Raw genomic sequence first — 27838 nt, forward strand, 5'->3', positions numbered from 1 at the left:
CAGAAGCAGTGCACTGTGCAGGCGAGTATAGTTGTAAAAAAGTTTATGAGGTGCTGGTTCCACGAGAACGCGATTGTTAGGCAGTTTGGTCTTGCAGCCGGTAAAGCAATGCGACACTTTGTTGAACGCACACACTAGTGCAAGGCCTGAATTTCGCGCTGACTGCACAGGCTGCAGAAATATTCAGCTTCCTTGCACATCCCATGCGCCGAAAGCTTTTGACATCAACCATACGAGCAAGCCGACCACCTCCTGCAAGTCGCCTGCTGCTGCACAGTCACGTGCTTTAAGACTTGTCACTACGGGAAAGATGATCGCGCTGTACGCTTGCGCATTTCTTTCACAGAGGACCTCAACGTACGTTTATGCTGATAACTTAGAAACTTAAGATGTTTGACACAATCAAGACCGGCCCTGCCACATGTGTCATCGATGCCCCAGGTTGCTCTTGCTTGTGCCGTTTTCTTATTTTTTTACAGCAAAGCTGTTAAGGTGAGTTCCAGAATGGTTTAATTTATCGGTGTGGCTGGTATTGAGTGTCGGCCAGAGAACATACAGCTTCGCAGCCTGCATTGGGACCCTGAAGTGGCCACTTGATCACGCCATCAGAGATGAATCATGACCAAGAACATCCACAAATGCAGCTTGCACTGCGCTCATCCTTTCTGTTCTTTTCGTCTGCCCTCGTTCTTCAGCGCTGTACAGATATTTCATCTTGTACCGCAGCTCCAAAGCAGCATAAGCAGAACCAGTGTAGAATAGAGGAACAAGCATCGCCCATAGCAGGCACTATAGAAGTACTAAGCTCGGATAAAGTGAAGCGTTTGAATATACTCAAGGCAAAGCAAAGTAATTGCCGCAGTTATAGTAAAGCGCTTGTGTCCTATAATCTCAAACTCTCTAATAATCACCCTATACAGCTTTGCTGTCTTAATTGTACCGACTATTTCATAAATAGGAGTGACAGGTATACATGCCTCTTCTTGCTAAACCATGAACCCGTTCATGCGCAAAGTTCGCACGTGAGTAGCATTTTGCCGTGAGTTTAGTTTTTTGCCACATTTGAAGACATCGCTTACCAGTTTCATCCACTGTCCAAAGCCACCTGCGGCAATGTCACTCAAACTTTTCATTTCAGTTGCAGTGGACTAGTGCTGCCATCTCTCACTACTAGAGCAAAGATGTATTGTTCAAAGTGTTTACCGTAACTTTGATAGATGGCACGACCGTTCTGCTCCAGTGGAATCGACATGTGTTGAGCGGCGTCGCGCCATATACGACAACCACTTTAGATTTTTCGTTGACAAACCCAGTGGCCATAATGAAATTTATTGGGTGTCATTTGAAGAGCCACTGCAATACTTGGTATGTGCTAATTTGTCCAGCAGATGTCCCTCGCACAAGTGTCAGGTCACACTTTCCACGCCGTGAGCCATGCCTCTTTTGTGCGCGGGCGACACCATGACGACATGCTGGGTACGTTGCATGAACATGATGGGAGATATTGCACAGTGTTTGCTATATAACCAATACAGTTGACTCCCGTTAATTCAACCCTCGTGGGACCGCAAGGTTTGGCCAAATTATCCAAAATGTCAAATTAGCTAACGGAAGCGACATGAACATATTCCAATCTTTCTTTATGGCTTTAAGTAGTCTGTATCGTACTTTTGTTTCTTGCTCTTGAAGCGCAACTCAACCAGCATGAGGAGGAGAGCACCGACGAGTTTAAACACTACGTCAGTATGACACAACACAAAACGAACGGCAACGAATTGCTTCACAAGCGGAGGGAGTGTTGGCCTCAAAAAGATGAAAAAAGTTGTTTATATAAAATAGCTTGACGCCTGTAGGAAGCAGTAGCATCGTGTGCTGAATTTCTTGTGCTTGAGGCTTACAGTAACTGTTGCTCACTAGGGGGGGGGGGGGGGCGCCAGTGGTGGTCAAATGAAAAAAAAACAGCATGCTTTCATGTTTTAGCTAAACGAGTTTTCCTTTCACGTCAATGGATGCTTTCTCGCCGGGACTTTCCAGTTCATTCGAATTAACAAACAGACGTTGAGTGAACAGGAGTCAACTGTACAGACTTGGCGCTTCTATTCGTGCAACACACAGGACAAGTCACTTAGGTTTGCATATATATCGGTAAACGGACTTTTCTTTGTTTGTTTCCCTGGTAACTGCATATACATGGTCGTGGTATAAAGCAACTGTCACACTCAACCGCACCTTGAGCTTCTCTTCGAGTTCCATAACCTTGAGATCTTTCTCGTTGCAGAGCACGGCGGCCTTTATGTGGTAATCCTCCGGGTAGGTGCAGGCTGAAGCCAAGGATTTCCTGCTTGTGCACATGCAAGCAGCCACCAGCACCATAAGCAACAAGCTCATGCAGACATGCTAGCATGCAACAGTCAGGCACAATCTCGTCCTAAGAAGAAAAGTTGCCAGGCCTCATTCATATCTCGCGTCAGTCACTATCACAGTGGGAATAAAGAAAAAAAATAAAAGAAAGCAACAGACCCTTCATCCCGAGTCAATAACATGCCTCAGCCCATAGAATTATTGTGTATAATTACCTGGAAGGAAAAATTTTGCTGCCGCGCTGTTGCATGAACTGTGCTGTATGTACAGTGCAGCCATTTATACAATACCACATATCACAAAATAATGGTTATAACGATGAGTAGACTTACGTGTATCAAATTATGCACTAGCGCTGAAAAGAAAAAACCATGTAAGTCAAACCTTGATATAAGGAACCTCGATTTAACGAAATTCACGATGTAACGAAATATGTTCGTTTGCTTATCGTACTTCCTTGCAAACCGTGTATTAAATGCGAAGCATTTCTTGGCGAACATTTCCCACTTTGACAGTATCTATCTATCTAGCCGCCTACATCTTGGTGCTTTCATGGTCACATCGTTACCTTGGTGTGTACCAAAATTGGCATAGTATAAGAAGAGGGTATGACGAACATAAATGATACCCCACGACATGGATGTCATGACATGCGTGTCATGTAGGTAATCAAACAGCCGCCGACCTCTCGGTGCTCTCACGATTGTTTCGTTAACTTGGTAGGTACAAAAATTGGCATATTATGAGAGTAGTGCATGACAGACATGCATGATAGGTCATATGTGTCATGTAGGTCATGAAACAGCAGCCTTAAATGACAATGACCCAGCGAAATGTCTTTAACACTCAAAAACGGCTGAAATGGACGTGGGTACTAAGTGAAGGAAACACTAAAGGATGATGGTAGGAATCCTAGTCATGAGAATGACTCAGCAAAAATGACAATGACTCAGCAAAAATGATGAACACTCAAAAACAATGCAATGGGTTCGGACATGGACACTAAGTGAAGGAAACACTTAAGGATGATGGTAGAAGTCATAGTCATGAGCATGAGCATGACTGAGCAAAAATGACAATGACTCAGCGAAAACAATTAACACTCAAATACCACTGAAATGGCTTCGGACGTGGGTACTAAGGGAAGAAAACACTGAAGGATGATGGTAGAAGCCATAGTCATGAGCATGACTCAGCAAGAATGATAATGGCTAATCGAAAAAAAATAACACTCAAAAACCACTGAAATGGATTCGGACTTGAGTACTAAGTGAAGGAAACACTAAGAGATCGTGGTAGAAGTCATAGTCATGAGCGTGACACTGGAAAAATGAAAATGACTCAGCGAAAAAGGATTAACACTGAAAAACCACTAAATGGGTTCAGACGTGGTACTAAGCGAATGAAACACTAAAGGTTGATGGTCGGAGTCATGAGCATAAATAAGGCCTTAAGGTGTCTTAGGCGTAGCTAAAGGGGCACCTGAGGACTCGTGACGTAATGTCATGACATGCGTGTCGTGTAGGTCACGAAACAACCACATACATCTTGGTGCTCTCATGGTCATTTCGTTAACTTGCTAGGCTCCCCGCGCACTGCTTCGCATAACATCGATTCCCACAGGGTGTGGGATCTGCCGGCATTTTTTTTACCATTTTCGCTGCAAGTGCAACTTCATTATATCCAGGTTTCACGGTATAGCAATATGTTATGACCGCATGTAGGATACACCGGCCAAAACTTTACCTATGAATTACCTTGGACAGAACCAAGGTAATGCTTGCCGTTGGTTGGAGATACTCAGATAACTTTTACATTCCGCCTAATTACGAAATTATTCTCACAATTGATTGAACTTTTCAAATACTATAATTAGGAGAAAAAAGTGTGAACGAGAAAATTGCAGAGCAGCATGGAAAACTCCCCACACAGCTTTCTCTTGCTCAATACATGATACGTAAGCGCTTTCCTTGTGCGAATGCAACCCGCGAATACAACCAAAATTGCCGCGCGACTGGCCGCTCGAAGCACTTTGCGTGTATTGGTGGGCTTCTTTCACGCTCGGAAAAGGACTTCTATGTTAGCAGGTATTGAGCAATATAAGCTGTATCGGGAGTTTTTCATGTTGCTCTGCAATTTTATCCTTGACACTTTTCATCTAGTTATAACATTTGACAAGTTGAATAATTCATTAAGACTAATTATGTAATTAAGCGGAATGTAAAAAATCTCAATATCTCCAAGGGACGGCAAACAACATTACCTTGGTTCTGTCCAGCTACGCGACATTTGCATATTTTAAATCTTGTTGCATCCTGCTGCTTTTTGTGCCGATGTGCGCCTGATTTTCAGATTTGTTCCGTCCTGGCTACTGAAATATTTTCTATGCACGTGTGGCGTATATTACACGCTTGCATGTTCTTATTCAACATTGTTGCATTGCGGGAGTGTATCACAGCGTAAGCTTCTTTAGATAGAACACGTCTGAGAGACCATTAAACGTGTGCGTTTGAACTCCTTGGAAGGCCGTCTCGCTCTTCCTTCCTGACTACAACATGGTGTCAGAAGAACAAGTTCTACTAGCGGACATCAGCTACAAGTCCTCCTCCGTGCGAATGACTGGCATCGAGCTGCTCCCTGTACGCATATCTCGGTACTCAAGCAACACGACCCTTAAAGTTCAAGGCCATGGCGTCATTCGTCATTCAACCGCCAGCGCCTTCAACTTTTCGTCGCCGAACGAGTGGCCGAAGCGGAAGCAAAGATTTGAACGTTTCCGAACCTCTTCAGGGTTGTGCGTTAAGCCCGAGAAGCATCAAGTAGACGCGCTACTCTACATTATGGGTGAGTAAGCCGAGAAAATCTGCGCCACTTTTGCTCTCTCTGAAGAGAACTCCAAGAAATTCGACGCAGTCGTGGAGCAGGTCGACAAGTACTTTATCCCGCAACGCAACGTAATCCGTGAACAAGCTAGATTGAACACCAGAGTGCAACAATACTGTGAGTAGGCCGAAGGTTTCGTTACTGGGCTTCACACACTTTCGAAAGACTTCGATTTCGGTGCTCTTCGAGAAGAGTTCGTGCGCGACCACCTCGTAGTTGAGATAAAAGATAAGCAGCTATCCGCCAGGCTAGTACTGACCTCACTCTTCAGAAGGCTCTTGAGTCCGTCCGCCAGACCGAGAGCGTCCGTCAGCAACAAGCCGAGCTCCACAAGCAAGTGCGATGTGTGAACAAAGTTCCGTCCGCTCCCCAATCAACTTGGCAGTACTTCGAAACAGGACAAAAGCGGCAGCTATTCACGCGGGGCAAACAAGCCATCTTCATCCTCCGCTACAAACAGCATGCCGAAACCATGCCGTTGTTGCGGTCAAGAGTGTCACCCTCGTATTCTGTGCCCTGCACGCTCGTAAGACTGCAGGAATTGCCGGAAAAATGGTCGTAACGCCTCCGTATGCATGTCGTGGCGCCTCAATTGTGTCGAAACGCAACAAGTAAATTTAGAAGCCGGATTCCTCGGAGTAATCAAAACGTGTGATGTTGGAACCTGGGAGGCAACAGTCTTGGTTCCCAAGCTCCTCCTCGCCAGCTACGTGGTCCAGACGAAAGTCTTCCAGCCGCAGGAGTGGCACAACTCGAGCTCGCCTACCCTGACCATACGAATACTCTGGCTGTCTACGCCTTAGATGAGGTCCGCCCTCCGTTGCTAGGCAAGCCAGCGATCAAAGAACTCTGGATGTTGACATTTGTAAACGCCATTGCTGAGAAATTGAATCCAAAATAAGTATTCCCAGCGTTGTTCCAGGGACTCGGCAAGCTGCACAAGGACCACGGGATTCAGCTGCAAGCAAGAGCGAAACCTTTCGCGCTCAGCTCTCCAAGACGTACCCCAATTCCTTTATACGAAAGGACAAAGTTGGAACTACAAAGAATGCAGAAACTCGGCGTCATATCGCCTGTTGATAAGGTGACGAGTGGTGTGCAACAATGGTAGTCGTCCCAAAGCCCTCCGGAGACTTGAGAATCTGCTTGGAGTTCACAGAAATGAACCACCACGTCGTGAGACAATGACATCCTATCCCTTCCGTGGAGCACACTCTCGGACTTCTTCATGGAGCTAAAGTGTTCTCCAAACTGCACGCTAACTCTAACTCTGGATTTTGGCAAATTCCTCTTTGTGAAGGTTCCAAAAAGCTCACCACGTTGGTCTCACCTTTTGGGCGCTTCTATTTCAACCGGTTGCCGTTAGGAATTGCGTCTGCTTCTGTACACTTCCTAGAAACAGATGTCATGCATATTACAAGGCATCAGTAGGGTTGTCTGTGACATGGACGACATCCTTTTCTGGGGATGAAATGAGCTAGAGCACAATGAGACACTAAGAAATGGGCCGCAGCTACTCGTCAAGGCTGGAGTGACATTGAATGAAACCAAATGCTCGTTTAATGTCCAGCGCTTCACGTTCCTTGGCCACTGGCTAGACCAAGAGGGAATACGACCGGGCGAAAAGAAAGTTGAAGGTCATTACGTAAATGGAGAGCCCAAGAAACAGGAGCGAGCTGCAGAGAATTCTCGGAATGGCAACATACCTTGCCAGATTCGTTCCCAATATCTCTGAAGTCCTGCAACCACTTACTCTTTTGCTGTCAAAGAAGCTAGAGTTGGTTTGGGATGCTCCGCAACAGCAGGCATTCAACAGATGGAAGTCGGTGCTCTCGTCTCGCGCGGTCCTTGAAGTTTACGATTCATCAAGAGAAACGATCGTCACTGCAGATGCATCGTCCTTCGGGCTTGGTGCATTAATCCGGCATAAGCAAACGAATGGCAAGTTTGCTGTCATCGCTTATGCTTCACGATTACTCTCAGAGACCGAGAAGCGTTACGCTCAAATTGAGAAAGAGGCGCTTGCTTTAGTCTGGGCATGTGACAAGTTCAGCGATTATCTTGTCCGCAAGCTGTTCAAGCTAGAGACCGACCATAAGCGTTTGGTTCCCATCTTTGCTTCGGAGAGCCTTGACGACCTGACACCCATATTACAGAGGCTAAATATGAGAATGATGTGATACCAATATGAGATTGCATACGTTCCAGGCAAAGACCTTGCAGCCGCAGACACTCTTTCCAGAGCACCTCTCCAAAAAATAGAAGACACAGAGCTTGAAGAAAACGTGGAGGCTTTCGTATGCTCTTTGAAAACCTATTTTCCCATTAAGGAACACTGCCTTCAATGATTAGAGGCATCCCAACAAACACACCCTTTTTGTGCACAACTTCACCGGCGGAGCAGGAAAAAAGCGTGGCCCTCCAGGCAAGATTTACGAGTTGTCCTAAAACCCTTCTACGAGCATCGACACCAGCTCACTCTGGAGAACGATTTACTCCTTTACGCTGCTTGAGTTATCGTCCCTGCCACTTGCCAAAAGGAAGTCCTACGACTCTTACACGAAGAAAAATTCGGTATAACAAAGACACTTGCTTGAGCCAGAGATTGTCTGGTGGCCAACTATAGGAGTTGATGTCACCTTCCTAGTGAAGCAATGTAAGCAATGCGTCAAAACAACAAGTAACAGGAAACTGCCACTAAAAAGCTCCGAAGTTCCACAAAGACCCTTGCAACGCATTGCAATGGACTTGTTTCACATTAAGAGCCAGTGGTGGTTGGCAGCAACAGATTATTATTCAAGATACCCTGAACTGGCTCGGCTCGAGGAGCTTACGTCCGCATCTGTAGCCAACTACTGCAAGTAATTTTTTGCACGCTACGGGATTCCTGAGGTAGTAGCTACCGACAATGGCCCGCAGTTTTAGTCGTCTGAGTTTTCACTTTTCGCTCAGGACTACGCCTTCAAGAAGGTTACCTCTAGCCCTCACTATCCTCAGAGCAATGGACTTGCTGAGCCTGCGGTAAAAATCATCTAAACTTCCTTGACAAAGATGAAAGACCCTTACTTGACGCTTCTAGCTTACAGGTCGACTCTTTTAAGAATGGGTATAGCCCTGCGGAACTACTGATGGGTCGTCGGCTAAGAATCAAGCTTCCTCTTAGTTCCACCAAGCGGACACCCATACTCCCGGACTAAGAGAGCCTTCGGAAGTTCGAGGAATAGTACCGGAAACGTCAAAGGAAAGACTTCGACAGACGTCATGGAGTCCCCGACCTGCCGGAGCCGCACACAGCAAAACGCACACAACAAAACGTCGTCTCCGTACGGAGACGACGTTTTGTCGACAGATCTCAAGCGCAAAGCGACAGTACAAGCCCCAGCCGATGAGCCTCGCTCCTACTGGGTTAACACCGACACTGGTGCTGTATGCAGGAACATGACATAGCTAGTTCACTATTCCCCTGCTAAAACCAATGCACAAAGTGTCTGTATCAGTAACGGTGTAGGAGACGCCCACTTGTGTTACGAAGATACTTCCCACATGCATGCTAGAAGTGGGAAGTGCTTAAAGCCGCCTGCTGCAGCGAACTTCGTTTGCTCTGTTGGGGAGATGTTGTACATGCTGCCATCTAGTGAAAGCGGGGAGACATAGTTCCCCGTGACTGTGCGTGGTCTCGCAGCGCGTGCTCTTCTTCTTAAGATAGAACACGTCTGAGAGACCATTAAACGTGTGCATACGTGACTCCTTGGCTGGCCGTCTCGCTCTTTCTTCCTGACTACAACAAAATTCGCCCAGTTGTGAGCTCACTCCAGCTGGCACGGCTTTCTATCAGAAGCGAAGTATGGGCAAGTGCTGTCTAGACTTCACCTGGTAAGGAGCTGTATAGGGGGTTGCCACTCAAGTAATATTGTTTGAAAACCTGCTAAATCATGCCGTGCAATAGAAAGAAAGCACCTGGCAAGGCTGTATTCCTGGCACACACTCTTAGAAACAGGTCTCTCGGAGCAAGCTACTTATCTCACGTATTACTAAATAGACACATAAAACAAGACGAAAAGATAATATTCAGAGCAAATAAACAGCTTTAAAGTGATACCAACAGTGTGCGAACAAGGGAAGCCTCCACAAGGGGATCTGTTTTCGTCAGGGCAACAATTAATCTTTTTGGCACTGTTTATTTACACACTGAGCTTTAGCTACTTCGTGCCAAACCTAAATATGTTAAGCACGGGAACACGAATGCACAAACTTAGTATTGTTGAATATCCTCATGAGCAACAATTTTTTTACATGAGCCGGGGTCATTATTAAAAATTATTTTAAAGCATTGACTCAAACACAAAATATTCCATGGAGGTGTTTTAGAGCGTATTATTCAATATTAAGTTCAATATTTTTTATGAAGATTAGCTTCAAAGAAATCCCGTGAGATCTCAAAATACACCATGTGTCTATGTGCTTGATCGCAGCAACATTAGTGCATTCAGATGTACTTGTAATGAATCATCGACGCTGGGTACTGACGTGATGCAGGCCGTAAGCAGTAAAGATGGATCGAAGATAGCAGACTTGGCTTCAACTTTTTCCAGGGCAATTTGTTTGCAAAGGGCAATGGAGCTGTGATATAGAAAAATAAATAGTAAATAAATATTCTTCACGCCCTGCCAGCTTTTTTGCTGTTAACAGACTGCGTCAAGGGCGAGAGTGTTTTGGTAGCGGCTGCCAACGCAGCCGAGAGGAGGGTCAAGGATGTCACACCGCGACTGTCATTTTCACTTGCGGGCCTATTCGTACATCGTCTCTGCGTGAAGCTTTGATAATTCATTAACACGTATATGGGGTACTAGAGTCACTGAAAGCAAGTGCCTAGTCACATGACAAATTTTCAGATTCACACGCTTTCCTTGGAGCACAGAAAAAAAATAAGACCAAGACCGCTATATTCATGGAAAGAGTTCAACTGGAAATTTCTCGATACGCTCAACTTTTTGTTCGAAGGTTTTGTGTTTTCGTCAAAGCAACTGGTTAACGGTGTTATTGACTGACTTATACTCACAAAAAAAACTCTTTGAGTTTCTCAAGAGGATTTTCAACAATACTACCAAGTTGGTCGCATTTGCATAGTGCAGCATTGTTTTTTAAGGCTTGGCACAAGTTCGCTGAAACACCTTGCATACGAGCTATGTCGTTCACTATCGCCCCATAGGCTAGGAGCGTAGGAAAGCGCAAAAGAGTTAGGTGATGGTTAGATAGATCGATTGTGTTCGTTCAAAAGGTGAAATTAGGATAATAAGATACTGGCGATTGTGCCAGACATTCGTCTAAGTAGGGTTGTCATAAAAAAGCAATAGCAATGAGAAACATTGGTGTGTAAACAGACAAGGTTAATTGGGTGGCCTTCGCTTTGAATTGCTGCGCAGCACTTGCTGCCCAGATAAACATAAATGCCCCCGCCGAAATGGTGCCAGCAACACACCTGTGGGGGGGGGGGGGGTATTCTGTAAGTCTGCCCAGTGAACTTTCCATTTCGGCTGTCCGATTGGCTCCAGCTGCACGAACGAGAAGGAACCAGCCAGTCTCCTTCTCGCTCACGCAGCTGGAGCCAATCACGCCTGCCGAAACGGCCAGTCGACTAGGTGGACTCTTACAGAATATATGCCCCCCTGGTTGGCCCACTGTTGAATGATCACTGCTGCAAAGCTATGAAAAGTCACAAACTTCAAAGCTCTGTTCTCCTCCTGTGCCTTGGCCAGTTGTTGGGCGCTGTGTGCGGCAAACGCGATGTAGTTGTCGAGCCCTTCGTTGAGCGCTTGGAATTCAGCCTGCAAGTAATCACATTAGAGGAATGACTTCAAATGGCCCAGCAAGTTTTCTTGTTCTGCGGTAAAGAATTAGCTTACGCTGGTCAAACCGAGGTGGGTTAGACTGCTCCACATCGGGTCGCTCTGTTGTTCTCATTAAGCATAGATCTGACCAGAATTAGGTTTTAAAGCACAAATCGTTGCTTCTGCTGGCTGCACATGACAGCTTACACAATTATGCAGAAAGAAACAGCATTGGCAGATGTGCATTCGTGAAACAGCAGGGCTATCTATGCTCGCATTAGCGGATTTGGGTACACCTTCTTTTCTTTAAAATGGCCAGTGGATATTGCCTTTACATTTTTTATATATATCTACAGTGCCTAATTAAGAGATAACAGTGTACGGGTGGTAAGCAAGAGGACAAGTACAACAAAGAGTGCAGATAACTTGAGAGTATGCACAAATAAGGAACTTAAACACAACGCTAGAAAGAAGACAGGGAAAACGGTTACTGGCAATAATTACATAGGTACACCACACGCCACAAGCCACAACCGTTTCATGACACACATCACGACCCAAACATCAAGAGTAAAGCCGTCTCGCTTATAGCTGGGTATTGCCAGCACATATTTCAGGTTCATCATCATCATAATCATCATCAGCATCAGCCTATATTTTTGTCCACTGCAGGGGCAGGGCAATCCATGTAATGGCGTAGGATGGATAACCGGTAGACCATTAGAGTTACAGAATGGATACCAAGAGAAGGAAAGTGCAGTCGCGGACGGCAGAAAACTAGGTGAGGTGATGAAGTTAGAAAATTTGCAGGAATCAGCGCAAGACCGGGGTAATTGGAGATCGCAGGGAGAGGCCTTCGTCCTGCAGTGGACGTAAATATAGGCTGATCATGATATACCCCTTAACTGGTTGCTTTAGTGCGTATTATAGGCGCCTAAAGATTTTTTGTGTCTAAGCATCCAGTCTCTACTCATAACACTCAACATCATTTCTGATTGCATGCAGTATCAGCTACGGAAGCAGTATGGTGAAAGTTGCAAGTATATTTCAATTTGTAACCTGCTAAAATGCCGGTAGGACGCTACAATAACAATTCAATATTTGAGCTCATCTCATAATATAACGCATATTTCATGGGATATTAATAAATATCAGCGATTTTCTTAATCCTGACGACTGACCTAATGCCAATAAAATTATTCGTGGTACATGTCCAAAATTTATCCTGCATAATTAGTACCGAGTTTCTAGTGCACATACATAAAGTTTGAGGCCTTGAGAACGCCGAGTCATAATTTGTGACTGAACGAATGACACAGATTGAAAAATACTGCACTTGTATGGCTAGACAAGCCCACCTTGAGGTTGTCATGGTCCTTTAGCTTTTCTCGTAACTCTTCGTTAAGAGCCATGATGTTGTCTGAAAAAAAATAGAGTGAAGACTATGTGCGGTGTAATAGTCTCTCCAGTGAACGTGGTACATCTAGCTTAAACAAAACAAAGCAAACAGGCTTGTTGAATGAGACCAAATTTCACGAACTGTAACAAGACTGACGCAGCATAGTAAAAGACCAAGATGAATAAGCTTAGAGGGTGAGATGGGAACGAATGATGAGTGACCCAATCAGTCAGGTTGTGTCGCTAAATCACAAGGGATAGATATAAACTGGCTGGACAAATTCCAGGCTGCCATTACTAGTCGCCGGTCCAGCAAGGAGTACACCAAAGAGGTCGAAGCAGTGCTAAAATAAATATATATATACACCACAGCTTAGACAGCTTATAACGTAACCGTTTATAGTGCAGACTGGCTAACGCGCGGCCTTTTCTGACTCCCGTTTACCATCCCATAGAACTCCATGTGTACGCATACCGCTTATAGTGCCGCAGCGCGAGACGAAATACCGGTTATAATGTGGCTACCGCGGGAAAATCCCGCCAACAGGCTAGGTAGCGCGTACGCTTCTCAAACAGGTGCTCCCGCCGATGGAAGAGGAGAGCAACGAGGGCGAAGCGGAGTAGGAGCGTGAGACACGGAGCGAACAAACGAAAAAAAAAAAAAGAACTGGTGGCACCGCGATGCAGGCGCGAGCTGGTTGCCTAGGCGACGGAGAAGCCTGTACCGAGCTTGTTATCCGCGGTTAAAAAAGCGGCGCACTTTGCACTGAACTCGGCTTCAGTTACTGTGCACTCGTCGCAATGCGCATCGTGAAGTGCAGATATCGCACGTGCGACGCTGTCAGTTCAAGCAGTGTTCCGCAAATTTAGCTTAGAGCTATTATGCTTTATGTGTCCTTGTGAACATCGCCCGTTGGTACCAGTGTGCGCGCATACAAACTCGGTAGGTATTCGCAGTAGTTGCCGCGATTGATCGCCCTAGGATCAAAACTTCGCTTCCTGTGCGGTCAGTTCAGCCCGCCGGCGCGATCGCGTGCGCAGACTCTATGTAATCGTCTACGGGAACGAACATATCAAGGTCCAGCTGGGCTGGGCCGAACCAGCGCGCCTCGTCGGTGACCAAAGCTGTGGTTTGGTGCCGAGTCGACGAAATACATCGCAGTGGTTGTACAGCACATGGTAAGCGGACAAACCACCTCGATAATGAAAGTGAGGGCGCGGCAACACTCAAATGACGGCAACGTTTTTCTCAGTCGCCATGTTTTCGACACCGCGCATACGCCTATCAGTCTGAGAAATCGGATAAGACATTGTACTGTGCCTGAAATTTTGGTCGCCGTTGTTTCCTTTTTTTAATTATTTTTGCTTTGTCTACTTCATGCGAAGACCGCAAGTACCTGGACATTAATCTTTCAACGGCCACAAATTTAAACGGATGCCAAAGTCTTGGTCGCACGCTTCTATTCTCGCATATGTGTGGCTGCTTGGTCAACATGTTTTGCATATGTGCGGACTTTAAGCATCGCTGTTTTTGTTATAGTGTGGTATCGCTTATAGGGCGGATATCCGATACTCCAGCGGCTCATGTCATAAGCAGTCCACACTGTAAAAATGCACGAAGGCATACCCATAACTACATCACTAAAATAGACAACAGGTAACATAACTGAAATACACTGAGGACAGCAAGTGAAAGGAACCGTTTATCAATCCTGATTTTGCATGCAAAATATTTTAAAAGTATACTTCACGTTTTTTTCCAACGCTAATTTCTAGGGGTAGTATACAAGGAAAATTTTGTCCCATGGAATTGAATGAATCGCAAGGAATCGGAGACATTGCAATCTGCCAAAACCAGTCTCACTCACCCTCACTCATTGGATTTGTTCTCTCACTTCAGCTGTCACATGGGTATGCACTTGCTATATCGGTTATAACATGATGCTTAACAGTCGCCGACCAATAATTCGGACACGCTTGATATTATGATAGCTACATGGCACTGCCACAAAGCCCTCTAGACCAAATATATAAGAACAGCCGAAATTTCATACACCTGCCGGAACCGTGCTATAATCCGAATTCTGGCTGCAGGGCCGGTGCTAGCTGGCCCGCCCAGTCGAGCAGAATTATCTATATTCTGCTTCTAGTTCTAATATATTGTTACGGTAGGCAAGCAGACAATGTCGACGACGGAGAGGAGGACGAAGTGCTGTTCATGGAAACAGCCTCTCTGTATTCTCAGCTGCTGTTTATCTATCTCCTGTAAAGCAGTCTTTTGTCACCTGCGGAGCGGAATTACTCTATTACCGAGCGTGATTGTTTGGCACTTGTGTAGGCAGTAGCGAAATCCCGCCCCTATTTATGCGGCAGGCCCTTTTCTATTGTAACGGACCACCACGCCCTCTGTTGGCTTTCGTCCTTAAAAGATCCCACAGGGAGGCTCGGACGACGGGCTTTGCGGCTACAGGAGTATTCCTATTCTGTGGTGTATAGGTCTGGTCGCCTACACAATGACGCTGACTACTTGTCCCGTTACCCTGTCCACACGCCCGCCAACGCCATCACGGATGCTTCCGCAAGTGTTCTTTCCATTTCCCAGCTTTTGGACATGGCCCACGAGCAACGCTTTGACGCTACCTTGAGGACCCTCATTGACCGAATGGAATCTGCTCCCACTGATCCATCGTTACGGTGGTTCGTCCTCAACGACGGGATATTGTACCGCCGCAATTTTCACCCTGACGGTCCTCCCCTTCTATGTGTCGTTCCCCAACACCTCCGCTTAACCGTGCTTCAGGAGCTTCATGATGCACCTACTGCCGGACACCTAGGGGTTGCTCGCACTTACGACCGCGTGCGCCGCCGCTTCTATAGGCCCGGCCTCGCACGCTCCGTACGGCGGTACGTAGCTGCTTGCAAGCCCTGCCAACATCGCAAAAAACCAGCAATGCCTCCTGCCGGGTACTTACAGCCTATCGCCATTTCAACTGAGCCATTCTTCCGCGTGGGTTTGGATCTCCATGGCCCTTTCCCCGAGTCCAGCTCTGGCAACAGATGGATTGCTATGGCTACTGATTACGCGACGCGCTACGCCATCACTCGGGCGCTTCACACGAGCTGCGCGACTGACATCGCCGATTTCCTACTTCGGGATATCATTTTAGTCCATGGCGCCCCGCCACAGCTCCTTACCGACCGTGGCCGCACTTTTCTCTACCAAGTCATCGCCGATATCCTACACTCCTGTTCTACCAAGCACAAACTCACTACCTCCTATCATCCCCAGACCAACGGCCTTACTGAGCGGCTTAATCGGACCATCACTGACATGCTATCGAAATACGTTTCACCCGACCACAAGGACTGGGATATTGCGCTACCCTATGTCACGTTCGCCTATAATTCGTCACGTCACGATAATGCTGTGTATTCCACCTTTTACTTGCTCTTCGGTCGTGACCCTGTATTATCATTGGACGCTTCGCTCCCCTTGGTACGGAATTCCCGGACCGAGTATGCCCACGACGCCATCGCCCACGCTGACCATGCGCGCCAGCTTGCCCGTACTCGTTTGTTGGCATCGCAGGAAACTCAAAAGCACGCCAGGCTCTCTGGTACTACTTTGGTCCCCTTGCCGACGAGTGGGGTTCTCCGAGAAACTCCTTCCGTGCTACAAAGGTCCTTACCGCGTTCTACGTCAAGTGACCAATGTCACCTATGAGATCATCCCAGTGACATCCGTCGGGCCACCCGGTTCCACATCACCTGACGTCGTACACGTCTCTCGGCTTAAGCCCTATTATGCCCTTACCGATGGCCGCATCTGAAGCACCGGGACTGTGTTTTTTCCGCCGGGGGTTGTGTTACGGTAGGCAAGCAGACAATGTCGACGACGGAGAGGAGGACGAAGTGCTGTTCGTGGAAACAGCCTCTCTGTATTCTCAGCTGCTGTTTATCTATCTCCTGTAAATACACCTTGTAAATAGTTTATACCCGTGACAATATCTAACAGTTCTAGTTCTAGTTCCCAACTTTTGTAAGTCAGGTCACGCAAAAAAGTTACGGTGATTTGTTGGCGTCAATACTAATCATAATGACGTCCATGCTGTATGTTGGCAAGCAGTAGCTTCGCAAACGTGAAAACGGGTAAGTTCCTGTTGTCAGGGAAGTTTTTACTCATTGCAGCAGGCACCTGCTTTGTTACTGTATTCTGTAGGCTCACGATGCAACAGTCGTCAGATAAGGGAGAATGTACACGCCTCCTGATACTGAATTATTGCGTTCGATCAGCTTTTTATAGCAATCAAGTTGGTCTAGTGTGCACATGCTTTGTCCAGTTCCCGTACATTGCTAAACAGTAGTGTACACTGTTGGAAAATATTTTACAGTATTGAGTGCTGGTACTGGCAGAGTCAAGCTTCGGTCGAAGGTCGGTCTAAAAAACTGTCTGCTCCTGTTCCAGTGAAAAGGATTGCTGACAAGAATGGGTAGGACTGCTCGTATTAATTTGTACACATTCTGTCAAAACGCTGCTGGGTGAAATCAACTCACGGTGGTAAAAATAAAGTTGAACTTGATATTAGTCGAACACTATTATCAGAATAACACGCACTCATGAGCTTATACCTTTGTTTAAGCCATCGTTAAAACAGCAGGACATAGGATGAAAAAATTAGACAACCCGAGAGAAGGTTCTGTCTTTTCACTGAAATATGTTGCCTAGTTGACCAATGTGCAAATTTTGCGCTGTTTTATTGAAGGAGCGCTACGAGCACTGGAGGCTAGTTTTCACGACCCTTCCAGTCGAAGTTTTATTTTGCACTCTACTCCAAGTACAAAAATTGTGAAATTTTACCAAAAGGTAAACTTTAGTCCTTCCTTTGAGATGGTGGACGACGTTTCTAGTATAAAAAATTGCAACTTAAATGTTTACGAATGTGTAGAAAAACTGTAGATCAGACTGCTCGATTTTCATCATCCCGGTAAAGAAAGAGTTAGGTTCCGTGCCAGAGTATACTAATCTGGCAGCCGATGCGCCCTCATGCCATGCCTTAGATATGATTCATGGATGTGAATCATGCGTAGATTGTTTGCACCACCTAATTATGAGTTGATTAAATAAAATTTTGTTTTAGGTTCTGTTTTTATACGACAAATGGCCCAACAAAGGTTGTCAACTGTCAGTGTTTCTGGTGTTCCGTTGTCTGATTTCTGATACGACTGGCACAAAAGCCAACAAGTTTTCTGAACGAAGCCGAAATTCAAGAACTTTCATAAACACTAATTCAGAGGCCTTCAATATTGATTACGAGATGTCCTCAAGGAAGACACGGACAAAGAGGGCGTATTGCCCGAGTATCTAATTAATCTAACTGAAACCGCTATAAGGCTTAAGTTATCATTTTTTTATTTTCATGTTTACAAAGTTCTAATGTGTTCAGAAACATATCGCAAATACACTGAGCTTGAGTTTAAAGCCTGGAATTTGTTGGGTTTTGGAAAAAAACACCCGACGCCCAAATTAAAGCTGTCGTAAATCACTCAAGAGGTCTGACAAAAAAAATAATAAATGAGAGGCTTTGTGGTTCACATTTCCATGGCAGAAATATAGCTAGCGCAGATGAAGCATAAGCAAAGTACCTCTTTCCGCTGACCAAGCCTCGAGTCTTGCCGCGTCCTCGGTGTTCCTGCAAAAGAATTTGAAATGTCATGTTTTTTACAAGTTATACAGTTAAGAAATAAGGCTGCGAGAACCAGTTTTAATCAGCACCCCCGCAAGTGGAGACATACATGTACAGTGATGCAAGCTTTTCTTTTAACTGAAGGAAGGACGCACACTTACTGCTGCTTTGTCCTTGCTCAAACTTTGAGGCAAGATCGCATTTTAATGTTCATTCACTTGCTCATTCGGATCACTCAATGCGACACTTGACGATGACACTTGCCGTGTTTATGCACAAACACATCGTGGCAATTCACTTGAATGGCTGTGCAGCCAATCCTGGGAGAGCTGGCGCGGAAGGGTCAGCATGGTCACCAATCATTCTTTGTTGCGTCATTTCTGGCTTAGCAGGCCCCCTTGCATGGTAACAGTGGCTATCTTTGGCGTTGTGAAGCGCAATTTACTAATACACTTCAAAAAAAATATTTCTGCTAGGTGCGCCTTTAAGAGGAAAATGCAGGTCCCCCCAGTTCCTGGTACAGTGGCCACTTGAAGAGGCTGTTAGAGCACAAGCACATGCTCCTTTCCATGATCGGCCGGCTACGACACTTTCATTGAATACGTATATTTGGCTATATTTGACTACATTCAATGAAGTGCAATAACTATATTAAATATACAGTAGAACCTCGCTGATACGATAAGGCTATGCGCGATTTTCCAGCATCAAGATCTGCTAGAGAATGTAGAAAACGACCCAATACATCTACGTTTTCTTTACCTTATTAGAGAAAGTGCAAGAATTGCGTTGATGACGAATATGCAGAAGAGAAAGATAATGTTCAATAGCCTGGCAAGGGAACAAGAATTCAGGATCGCTAGTCAGCCGCTAGAGTCTGTAAAGGAGTATGTTTATCTAGGTCAAATACACACAGGGGACCCTGATCACAAGAAAGAAATTCACAGGAGAATAAAATTGCGTTGGAGTGCATACGGCAGGCATTGCCAAATCCTGACTGGGAGCCTGCCACTGTCGCTGAAAAGAAAAGAGCACAATGATTGCATTCTACCGATGCTAACATATGGGGCAGAAACTTTGAGGTTAACAAAGAAGCTCGAGAACAAGTTAAGGACCGCACAAAGATCAATGGAACGAAAACTCTTAGGACTAACTTTAAGAGACAGAAAGAGAGCGGTGTGGATCAGAGAACAAACGGGGATAGCCGATATTCTAGTTGACATTAAGCGGAAGAAATGGAGCTGGGCAGGCCATGTAATGCGTCGGATGGATAACCGGTGGACCATTAGGGTTCAGAATGGATACCAAGAGAAAAGGAAGCGCAGTCGAGGACGGCAGAAAACCAGATGGGATGATGATGTTAGGAAATTTGCAGGCGCAAGTTGGAATACGCTAGCGCAAGACAGGGGTAATTGGAGATCGCAGGGAGAGGCCTTCATCCTGCAGTGGACATAAAATATAGGCTGATGATGATGATGGTGATACATTGCCAGAAAGTTCGACCTTTCAGTACCAACATTCTGTAAATTGCCAAACTGCGATTGTATGATACATTTTCCGGCCTCTGTGCCACATCTCAAAAACAGCAAAAGAAATATATAAAAAAGGAGAGAGGCACGCGCATTCAAGAGCAGTAGTTGCCTGCCACGGCATCTTCTCTGCAGTACTCGCCTGCCTGCGTCAGGTGAAAATGTGGGCACAAACTTGGTTTCCTCCTCAGCAAATCTTCTCTCAGATTGGCGAACGTCACAACAGCTATTCCTGCGTGCCAACCCATTTGTGAGAAGCATTTTACATATCTGTTTCACAGCGCGTGTGGCATACAGCCATTGGAAGCAAACTGCACACTTCTAATAGATATTAGAGATGTTTAGCTTGTCCGGCAATCATGTAAACGCCTGCGGACGGGGCGTTGTGGCGTTGTGGCGGAACTGTAAACGTGAGCGACCTGTATGGTGCTACCAGCTGGTGGTGCAGAGCTCAAACAGACAAAAACAGCTAATTTTGCAGTATCCAAGTGTATTCTACTGCTGCTGGTGTAAATTTTTCGGCAGCAACACTATTACGCCACTGCCGAAAGTTTACACCAGCAGCGAAGTCACGAATTATGATCGCCTGTCCATAACTGTATGAAAGTTACATAATTTTATGTCAAGGTGCTGCAAACTCCATTACCAGCAAGTCAAGGTGGTAGAATGACTCTTTATGCATTTTATGAGTCGCCATATTTACAGAGTGATTAAGGATCTGATTGTTGTGCACTCTATCTGTAATGATACGTTTCATCATAAAAAGTTTAATCACTAGTGTGAATTACCTGCACAAGTTAATTATTGGTTGCACGTTTTACTGGAAATAAAACAATTATTTCGCAATTGCTACAGAAACTTACCACGTCACACCTCCCGTCGAAGATTGTAGTGCCTTCTTCAAACTAATCTTCGGTAGCGATAGATTTCCATCAGGAGTAAAATGAAGGTACTTGAGGTAAGCAGCAGGATTTTTTTGCCCTAGTACTAATTTTTGTGGTCTATTGCTTACCACAACTGCACAGAAATGGCAAAGATACGTCGCGTACTCAAATGTGTGCACAGTGACTGAAGGGGATAACACAAAGATGCCGCCATTCACAGCTGCGCGCGGCTGAAAGTGAGCGTCAGGCTCTGCTCAGGCGCCATAGTATTCAGGCATCGCCCACCAACTCGATTTCGGTTTCCTGTCGGCATCTCAAAACACGAACACAGCCCGCCTCAGGTCTCTTGGACCCCACTGACATGGCACGGTTCGGATTCATGTGCAGCAACGATCCTCCCCAAGCGGGTGTGTCAAAACTTCCTGCCAAATTGCACCACCCCAAAAAGCTACTGACCCGTGGCCGCATTCGAAGAGCGCCAACGTAAGCTTGCAGAAGCCGCAAGGACAACGGCGTGTGTCTCGGTCCACTTGAACCCCGTCAGCTCGGCGGGCATTGGCGTCTCGTGCTGTAGCGATTCGTGCAGCGCTTTGCGTTACGTAGATGGCAGCTGTAGTAGAGTCTGCCACATTATTTAGTGACTTCGTATGGTACGTTTTTCCTGTTGCAACGTTTTTTCTAACATCTTTCCGAAACGTAAGGACGAGGTTCGGCTGTACTTATTTAGAGCAGAAGCATCTGATTTTCACTGCGGATGTTCAATTATTCGTACGATCCCTAGAACATACTGGCATTGTTTGACTCTACGTTGATCGTTTATTATTATTTTTACCATCTATCATGAGTAAAGGGACAACACACGGGGAAGAACGACGACAATGAAGAGAGCAGGCGGTGTTCTAAACAGCGCAAGCGCTCGAGGCGCGTGACCCGAGCCGTGATCGAGCGAAAACCAGCGATGATCTGTCATTGTCGACGTGCTACTGGGCCAGGAAGGTCGCATCGTCTGCACTGCACTGGCGACGGGAGCCTTGCAGGTTTGGTTAAGTCTGTGACGCTGGCAGTCCAGGGTGTAGCCGCCGACCTCGGCAAAGTTCGAGTCAGGCTCCTTGGACCTGCTGCAGCCTCTCACGGCAGAGCCGGGCACTCCAGGACGGATCTCCTTCATCGGCAGACCAGCGCGTTCAATGGTCCCCGGGACGCGACGCCGGCACTTCAGAAAGAAGCCGGACGGTAGCAGTGGCCGAACACGTCGTTAGGCCTAACCCGTCGGGCGCCTCTGCCACGTCGGCGACGGCGACCGGGATAAACAGGCGTCGAGCAAGGCGACGAAACCTTCGGGATCATCGGGAGCAAGAGACGCGACGCGACTTAGACAAAGATGCACATGAGCCAGCGTCAACGACGTGAGAACATTCCACGTAAGCAGCGACGCAGCCCGATAGGTTAGAGGCACCCGACTGTAGGAGTGTAGGGACAACAGAGGCGTTGGCAGGGATTAAGACTGGATAACAGGACAGCATAGCTAGCTGATAGTTTTGTGTATCGTTAAGAGCCGCTTGTTCATGTTACACTTATTTTTGTATTATTATTAGTTGCTTTTCAGTGGGAATTCTTGGTTTTGGCTTTGTTTCATTAAATCATGTGTGCAGTGCCATCATACGTCCTTTGAGTTCATCTCTTAAACATCCGCGCATCCGAGATCTGTGTCACCATCAGTTATGAAACTTCTTAGACGGCTTAGATCAGGGGATTTTGTTGGGAGCCATCAGAACGGTGTCTCTTACACGGAGATTCAGTTTTATTGTTGCGCGAACGATGGATTATACCTTGGAGACTATTGTGACAAGCGGACTGAAGTGAAGTGATTGGAGTGAGTGAAGTGAAGTGATATTAGCATGAGTAACCTAGACACAATCCGTGATAGGCCTACGAGCCTTGAAATCGACAATTTAATTCGGAATCAGCGGCGTATAATGAATCAATCTTCATTACACATGTTAGTTGAGAGAAAGCGATAACAGCAATCACTTCTTCTAGCTTACAAACTTCACGCGTTGCCACAAATCAAACCCATTTTTGTGCTAGGTTAGAGCCGTTGCTTCGGTGGGCGCCGCCATGTTTGTTAACGAAAGCTTTTGGGGTAACTTTTGGGGCTCCTACTAAATCGATGAAATAGCGCGCCCGACGCAAAACCCAAACACAATTTCCGCCTTGCGCATGCGCAGTCGTTTCGACGCTATTTCTTTAGGGCCCCAATACGTTTGAGGTCCATATTCTAAAACTCGAATAATTGCTGGGGTTTTACGTGCTAAAACCACGATATGATTGGGAGGCATGACGCAGTGGGGGACTCCGGAATAATTTTGGCCACCTCGAGTTCTTTAACGTACACCTAAGTACGCGGGTGTTCCTGAATTTCGCCTTCATCGAAATGCGGCCGCCGGGGCCGGGAATAAAACCCGCATCAATCGAGCCAGCAGCGCGACACCTCACAAGCTAAGCTAACACGGTGGGTGAAATTCATGTGACGTGGTGCACTGATGTCATCGTGGCAAACGTGTTTCGTTATTGGTCGGGCATGGCCTGAATGTCCCAACGCGCGAGCGGCACGCTGCGCGCTGAGTCGCGTACCTCAGGACTTTCATTAAAGTTTTACAGCCATCGATCCACTGGCAGCATGAGCATCTGCACCCATCAGGTTACGGGCAAACCAACTAGAAGTAAAAGCACCAGAACCCACCGTTAGCTCGGGGTCTTGCTCCGATTGTTTTTTATACGTTCTCGAATACTTGGCCCACTTCCCCATGTTTGGATTCTCCTCCCTGAGGAGGATCCGATCTTACGTCCAACCTATCGAAATTAATCTGGAATCTACGCACGAAGAAAAATTCACCTAGCAGGAAAACGAAAATGGCAGTAAAGCTTCGCGCCAGAAACGTGAGGTAGGTCGAAAGCTGTGCCCGGCACGATACTTAATCCGGAAGACATGGCCATCAACACACTGGAGCATGTCATCCACCCGTGCATCCCTTCTTTCATGTCGGCGCCACGATAGCCCGACGGCCCCTACCCTATGCTATTGCTCTTCATTCCTGAGCATATCCATGTTAGTACAGTATACTGTGAAAAACCCACTACTCCCAGGTTCATCCCGATGCCCGGAGATCGGGTGCCTAACGGAAAAAAAGGGTGTAAGTTTAAGTGCATCAAAGAGCAAAGTCACCAGCTTTGATCTTTGATGGGGGGAGGGTCATTCTGCGCACGCACACACGCACAGCTACACGGCCAGATCCGCCAGCTAAAACACAGCCTTCGAGATTTGCTTCTAAACGATCATCCGAGCCACCTCTGGAGGGTGGATTAGGCCGCTACTTATAGCCGAAACAAAGCCAAATCGCAGATTTTCAGTAGCCCAAATATAGCCACATAGCCAACTCGTCCAAGTCGACGCCAAAAAAATTTTCCCGTAGCCCAATTTGACTATATATAGCCAAACCTGGCAACACTGGGTCCGCCTTGTTGGCCGTTCCTGAGGTCTCATCTGAGGCCCGCCGCCACACCCTATACAGCGCTGCAGCGCGCGTGCCCTCCAGCAGCGCTTCGACCCTGTTCGGAGCCAGTGGAGCTCACCGCCAGCGGGCCAGTCCCGTACCACGAGCCCAGAGCGGTGAGCATCTTCACCTTCCTCGATGCCGCCAACGCGGCCGCGGCATACCGTGGAGACCTCGCCGTAGTACTGCGCGTCCGTTAGTAGCCTGTCGGGTGAGAGCTGACACTTATAAGCGAACTATTACGCGTAGACACAGACGACTCAAAACCATGGAGAAGACTGCGCTCGATGTGGTTCAGTATTCTGTTTTTCTAGTGTTGTATGTCAGTTTACCACGCCTTCCTCACTGTACATTGAGCCCCTGGACCCACGAACCATCATCACACTATTTGCAATGTATATTTACAAAAGGCAAACGCAGCGCTGGCCATTTAAGCCGACAGCTGGAGAGCAAAGAGCAGTTCGTCGTCTTCGCCGGGGCGCCCGCGCGCATCGTCCACAATACGCAATATTCATGCAGCATTATCGCCGGCGGCAGAAGTACCGTCGCGGTGCGTCTAAGTATCGGTGGTAATAGGACGGTAGTACCGTTATGGGCGTGCGATATGCACAACGGCAGTGGGATGCGGGGCAAATGAGGCACTGGTACTGACTGGGCCGATTTCATGCGTAACTGGTGTCACAGCACACAGCACTTGACATGGGCCTGTGTACCGAGACAGGAGTTTTACAGGCCAACGTGACGAGTCGGGGACCGCAAGAGTACCAGAGATCCAGGCGAAAAGTGGACGTCTCTGTGTTGGCGATCGTACAAACGCCGTTGGTTCTCTTGGGAGGTCATGGAGGTGAGCGTGGGCAATTTCGCGCACTTGGGCTGCCCTGGTGATTGCGTCAAGTGCATATTCGGAGGTCTCTGCGGCGGCGGAGAGAAGGTTGTCTAGTGGCGTTGTGAGTTCTCGGCCGAACAACAGAAACAACGGGGAACAACCGGCAGTGTCGTGACGCGAAGAATTGTTAGCAAATGTGATATAGGGTAGAGCAAGGTCCCAATCAGTATGGTCGGACAAGACATACTTGGTAAGCATGTATGTCAGGGTTAGATTCAGACGTTCCATGAGACCATTAATTTCTGGATGGTAAGACTTAATCAGCTTGTGCCTGGTTCAGCAGGACTGCAGGATGTCCGCTGTGACTTTAGAAAGGAACGTCCGACCACGGTCAGTGAGCAGTTGGTGTGGAGCTCCGTGCTGCAGAAGGTCGCGTATAAGAAATTGGTGACATCTGTGGCGCGGCTTGTTCGAAGCGCTCTCGTGATGGCGTAGTGCGTGGCGTAATCTGTCGCCACAGTGACCCACTTGTTGCCAGACGTTGAGAGAGGGAAATGGCCAAGTAACTCCAATTAAGTCAACGTGAAAGAACTGCTCCTAAGCAATGTCTTGCGGTTGAAGGCACCCGGCAGCGAGCGTAGATGGTGTTTTGCGGCACTGGCATTTCTCACATGCCGCAACATATTTCCGGACAAGCGGGCAAGGCCTGGCCAAAAAAAGCTTCGGCGAATCCGGTCGTAGGTGTTGGAGACACTGAGATCACCTGCCGTTGGGAAGTCATGAAGTTCTTGGAGAACAGCTGAACGGAGGTGCTTAGGAATGACGAAGAGTAGGGCAGGACCATCGGGACCATCGCTACGTTGTGGCGGTATAACAATCCATCCCAGGGAACAATCAAGTGAAGGGACGAATCAGAGGCCGAAGATTGCAAGCGATCGATGATGGCGCGCAAGGTGGCATCACGGCGTTGCTCGTCGGCCACATGTAAGACTGGAGAAACGGAGAAAACGCAAGCCTCGGCATCGGTGTCAAGGTCGGTGGGGCATTCGTCCACTGGATAGCGTGACAGTGTGCGTCCTGATGTACGTGGCCCGACTTGTATACTACTGCATAGAAATATTCTTGTAGCCACAGAGGCCAACGACCAAGCCGGCCCGTGGGATCCTTGTGTGAGTAAAGCCAGCAGAGTGCGTGATGGTCCGTGATTACAGAGAAATGCGTGCCCTATAAGTACGGGCGGAATTTAGAAACCGCCCAGACGAGAGCCAGGCATTAACGATCAGTAATCGAATAGTTGTGCTCCGCTGCTGTGAGGAGGCGGCTAGCGTAGGCAATAACACGAACTCGTCCCTGTTGGCGTTGGGCCAAGACGGCCCCGATACCGTGACCACTGACATCGTGGTCACGGTATCAGGTGGGAAAACGCCATGGTCAGGTGGGAAAACTCTGCAAAGTCTTTAGCGAACCGTCGAAAGTAGGAGCAGAGTTCTACAAAGCTTCGTACGTCTTTTACGGACTAAGGTATAGGAAAAGACGTGGCAGCACGAATTTTCTCCCGAGTCTGGTTGAAAACCGGACGCGGCGACGAGGTGGCCTAGCACTGTAATCTGCCGACAACCGAAGGGACAAGACATACTTGGTAAGAATGTATGGCAGGGTTAGATTCAGACGTTCCATGAGACCTTTAGTTTGTGGATGGTAAGATTTAGTCAGCTTGTGCCTGGTTCAGCAGGACTGCAGGATGTCGGCTGTGACTTTAAAAAGGAACGTCCGACCACGGTCAGTGAGCAGTTGGTGTGGAGCTCCATGCTGCAGAAAGTCGCGTAAAAGAAATTGGCGACATCTGTGGCGCGGCTTGTTCGAAGCGCTTCGTGATGGCGTAGTGCGTCGCGTAATCTGTCGCCACAGTGACCCACCTGTTGCCCGACGGTGAGAGGGGTGAGTTTAATTGGAGGCCAGCCTCGCGCAAGACTTGAAGAACAGCTGATAAGCACTCAAGGCGTGTCTCAAATGTAGGCGAAAATTTGAGAACGTTGTCTTGTTGGCAGAGGAATGTTGGCAGTGGCCGGGGCGTTGCATAGGCCTAACTGCATAACTTTGAATTGATATAGACCATCAGGGGTGAGAAACGCGGTCTTTTTGGCTATTCGGTTTAAATCACGGTAATCTACGCGGAAGTGCCACGTGCCATCTTTCTTTTTAACAAGCACAACGGGCGACGCTCAAGGGCTCGACAAGGGTTCAACAGTGCCTTTGGCAAGCATCTTGTTCCCTTCATCTTGAATAACCTTACGCTCTGAAGCAGACGCTCGATATGGTCGGCGATGAATAGGACTTGCATCACCAGTATTTATGTGATGCTTAGCAATTGAAGTCTGGCCAAATTGCCGATTGTTGAGGTCGAATATGTCCTGGTAGGAAACGAAAAGGCGGCAAAGAGCTGCTGCTTGTTCAGGGAATAGGTCCGCAGCAATCATGGGAATAAATGCTGCGTCAGGGCAAATAGCGTCCTGTGGACATGAAGAATCGAAGCAGACGTCTACGGAAATCGCCGTGACGTGCTCATCTCCTATAGCACGCAGCGTAGCAACCCATAAGCCTTGGGGTAGAACTTGCTTTGTTAGGCCAAATTTGACGTCCTGGAGGCATGTCCGATTATCGGTGACGGTTACGACTGAGTGGGGCACAGTGATATTGCGCATCAAAACCACAAAGATCCGGTGTGACGACGTAATCACCATCGGGCACAGAGTAAGATGGTAGCAAATCGACGAAAGTCAATGCTTTAGGCGGCAGGAGAACCAAGGCGGTCGTATGAAAGTTGTTCGGCTGTTCGGCACGAATAAGCGCGAATAGAGGAAGTTCGAGGCAAAGAGTACCGGCAGAATAGT

The 27838-nt window shown here is 47.2% G+C and overlaps 1 protein-coding gene across 1 annotated transcript in view; it reads right to left on the reverse strand.

Moving 5' to 3' along the window:
• The window catches only part of LOC125940185 (uncharacterized), a 94727-nt gene that overhangs the window by 28480 nt on the left and 38409 nt on the right, over positions 1 to 27838 (reverse strand). Inside the window, exons 7-10 of the mRNA XM_049655976.1 lie at positions 18114 to 18160; positions 12431 to 12492; positions 10966 to 11069; positions 2230 to 2338 (exon numbers count right to left, since the gene is read on the reverse strand). Coding sequence (XP_049511933.1) covers positions 2230 to 2338; positions 10966 to 11069; positions 12431 to 12492; positions 18114 to 18160 — 322 coding nt within the window. The remainder of the gene's footprint in view (positions 1 to 2229; positions 2339 to 10965; positions 11070 to 12430; positions 12493 to 18113; positions 18161 to 27838) is intronic.

The sequence above is a fragment of the Dermacentor silvarum genome, chromosome 9 (genome assembly GCF_013339745.2).
Source record: "Dermacentor silvarum isolate Dsil-2018 chromosome 9, BIME_Dsil_1.4, whole genome shotgun sequence".
Lineage (NCBI taxonomy): Eukaryota > Metazoa > Arthropoda > Arachnida > Ixodida > Ixodidae > Dermacentor > Dermacentor silvarum.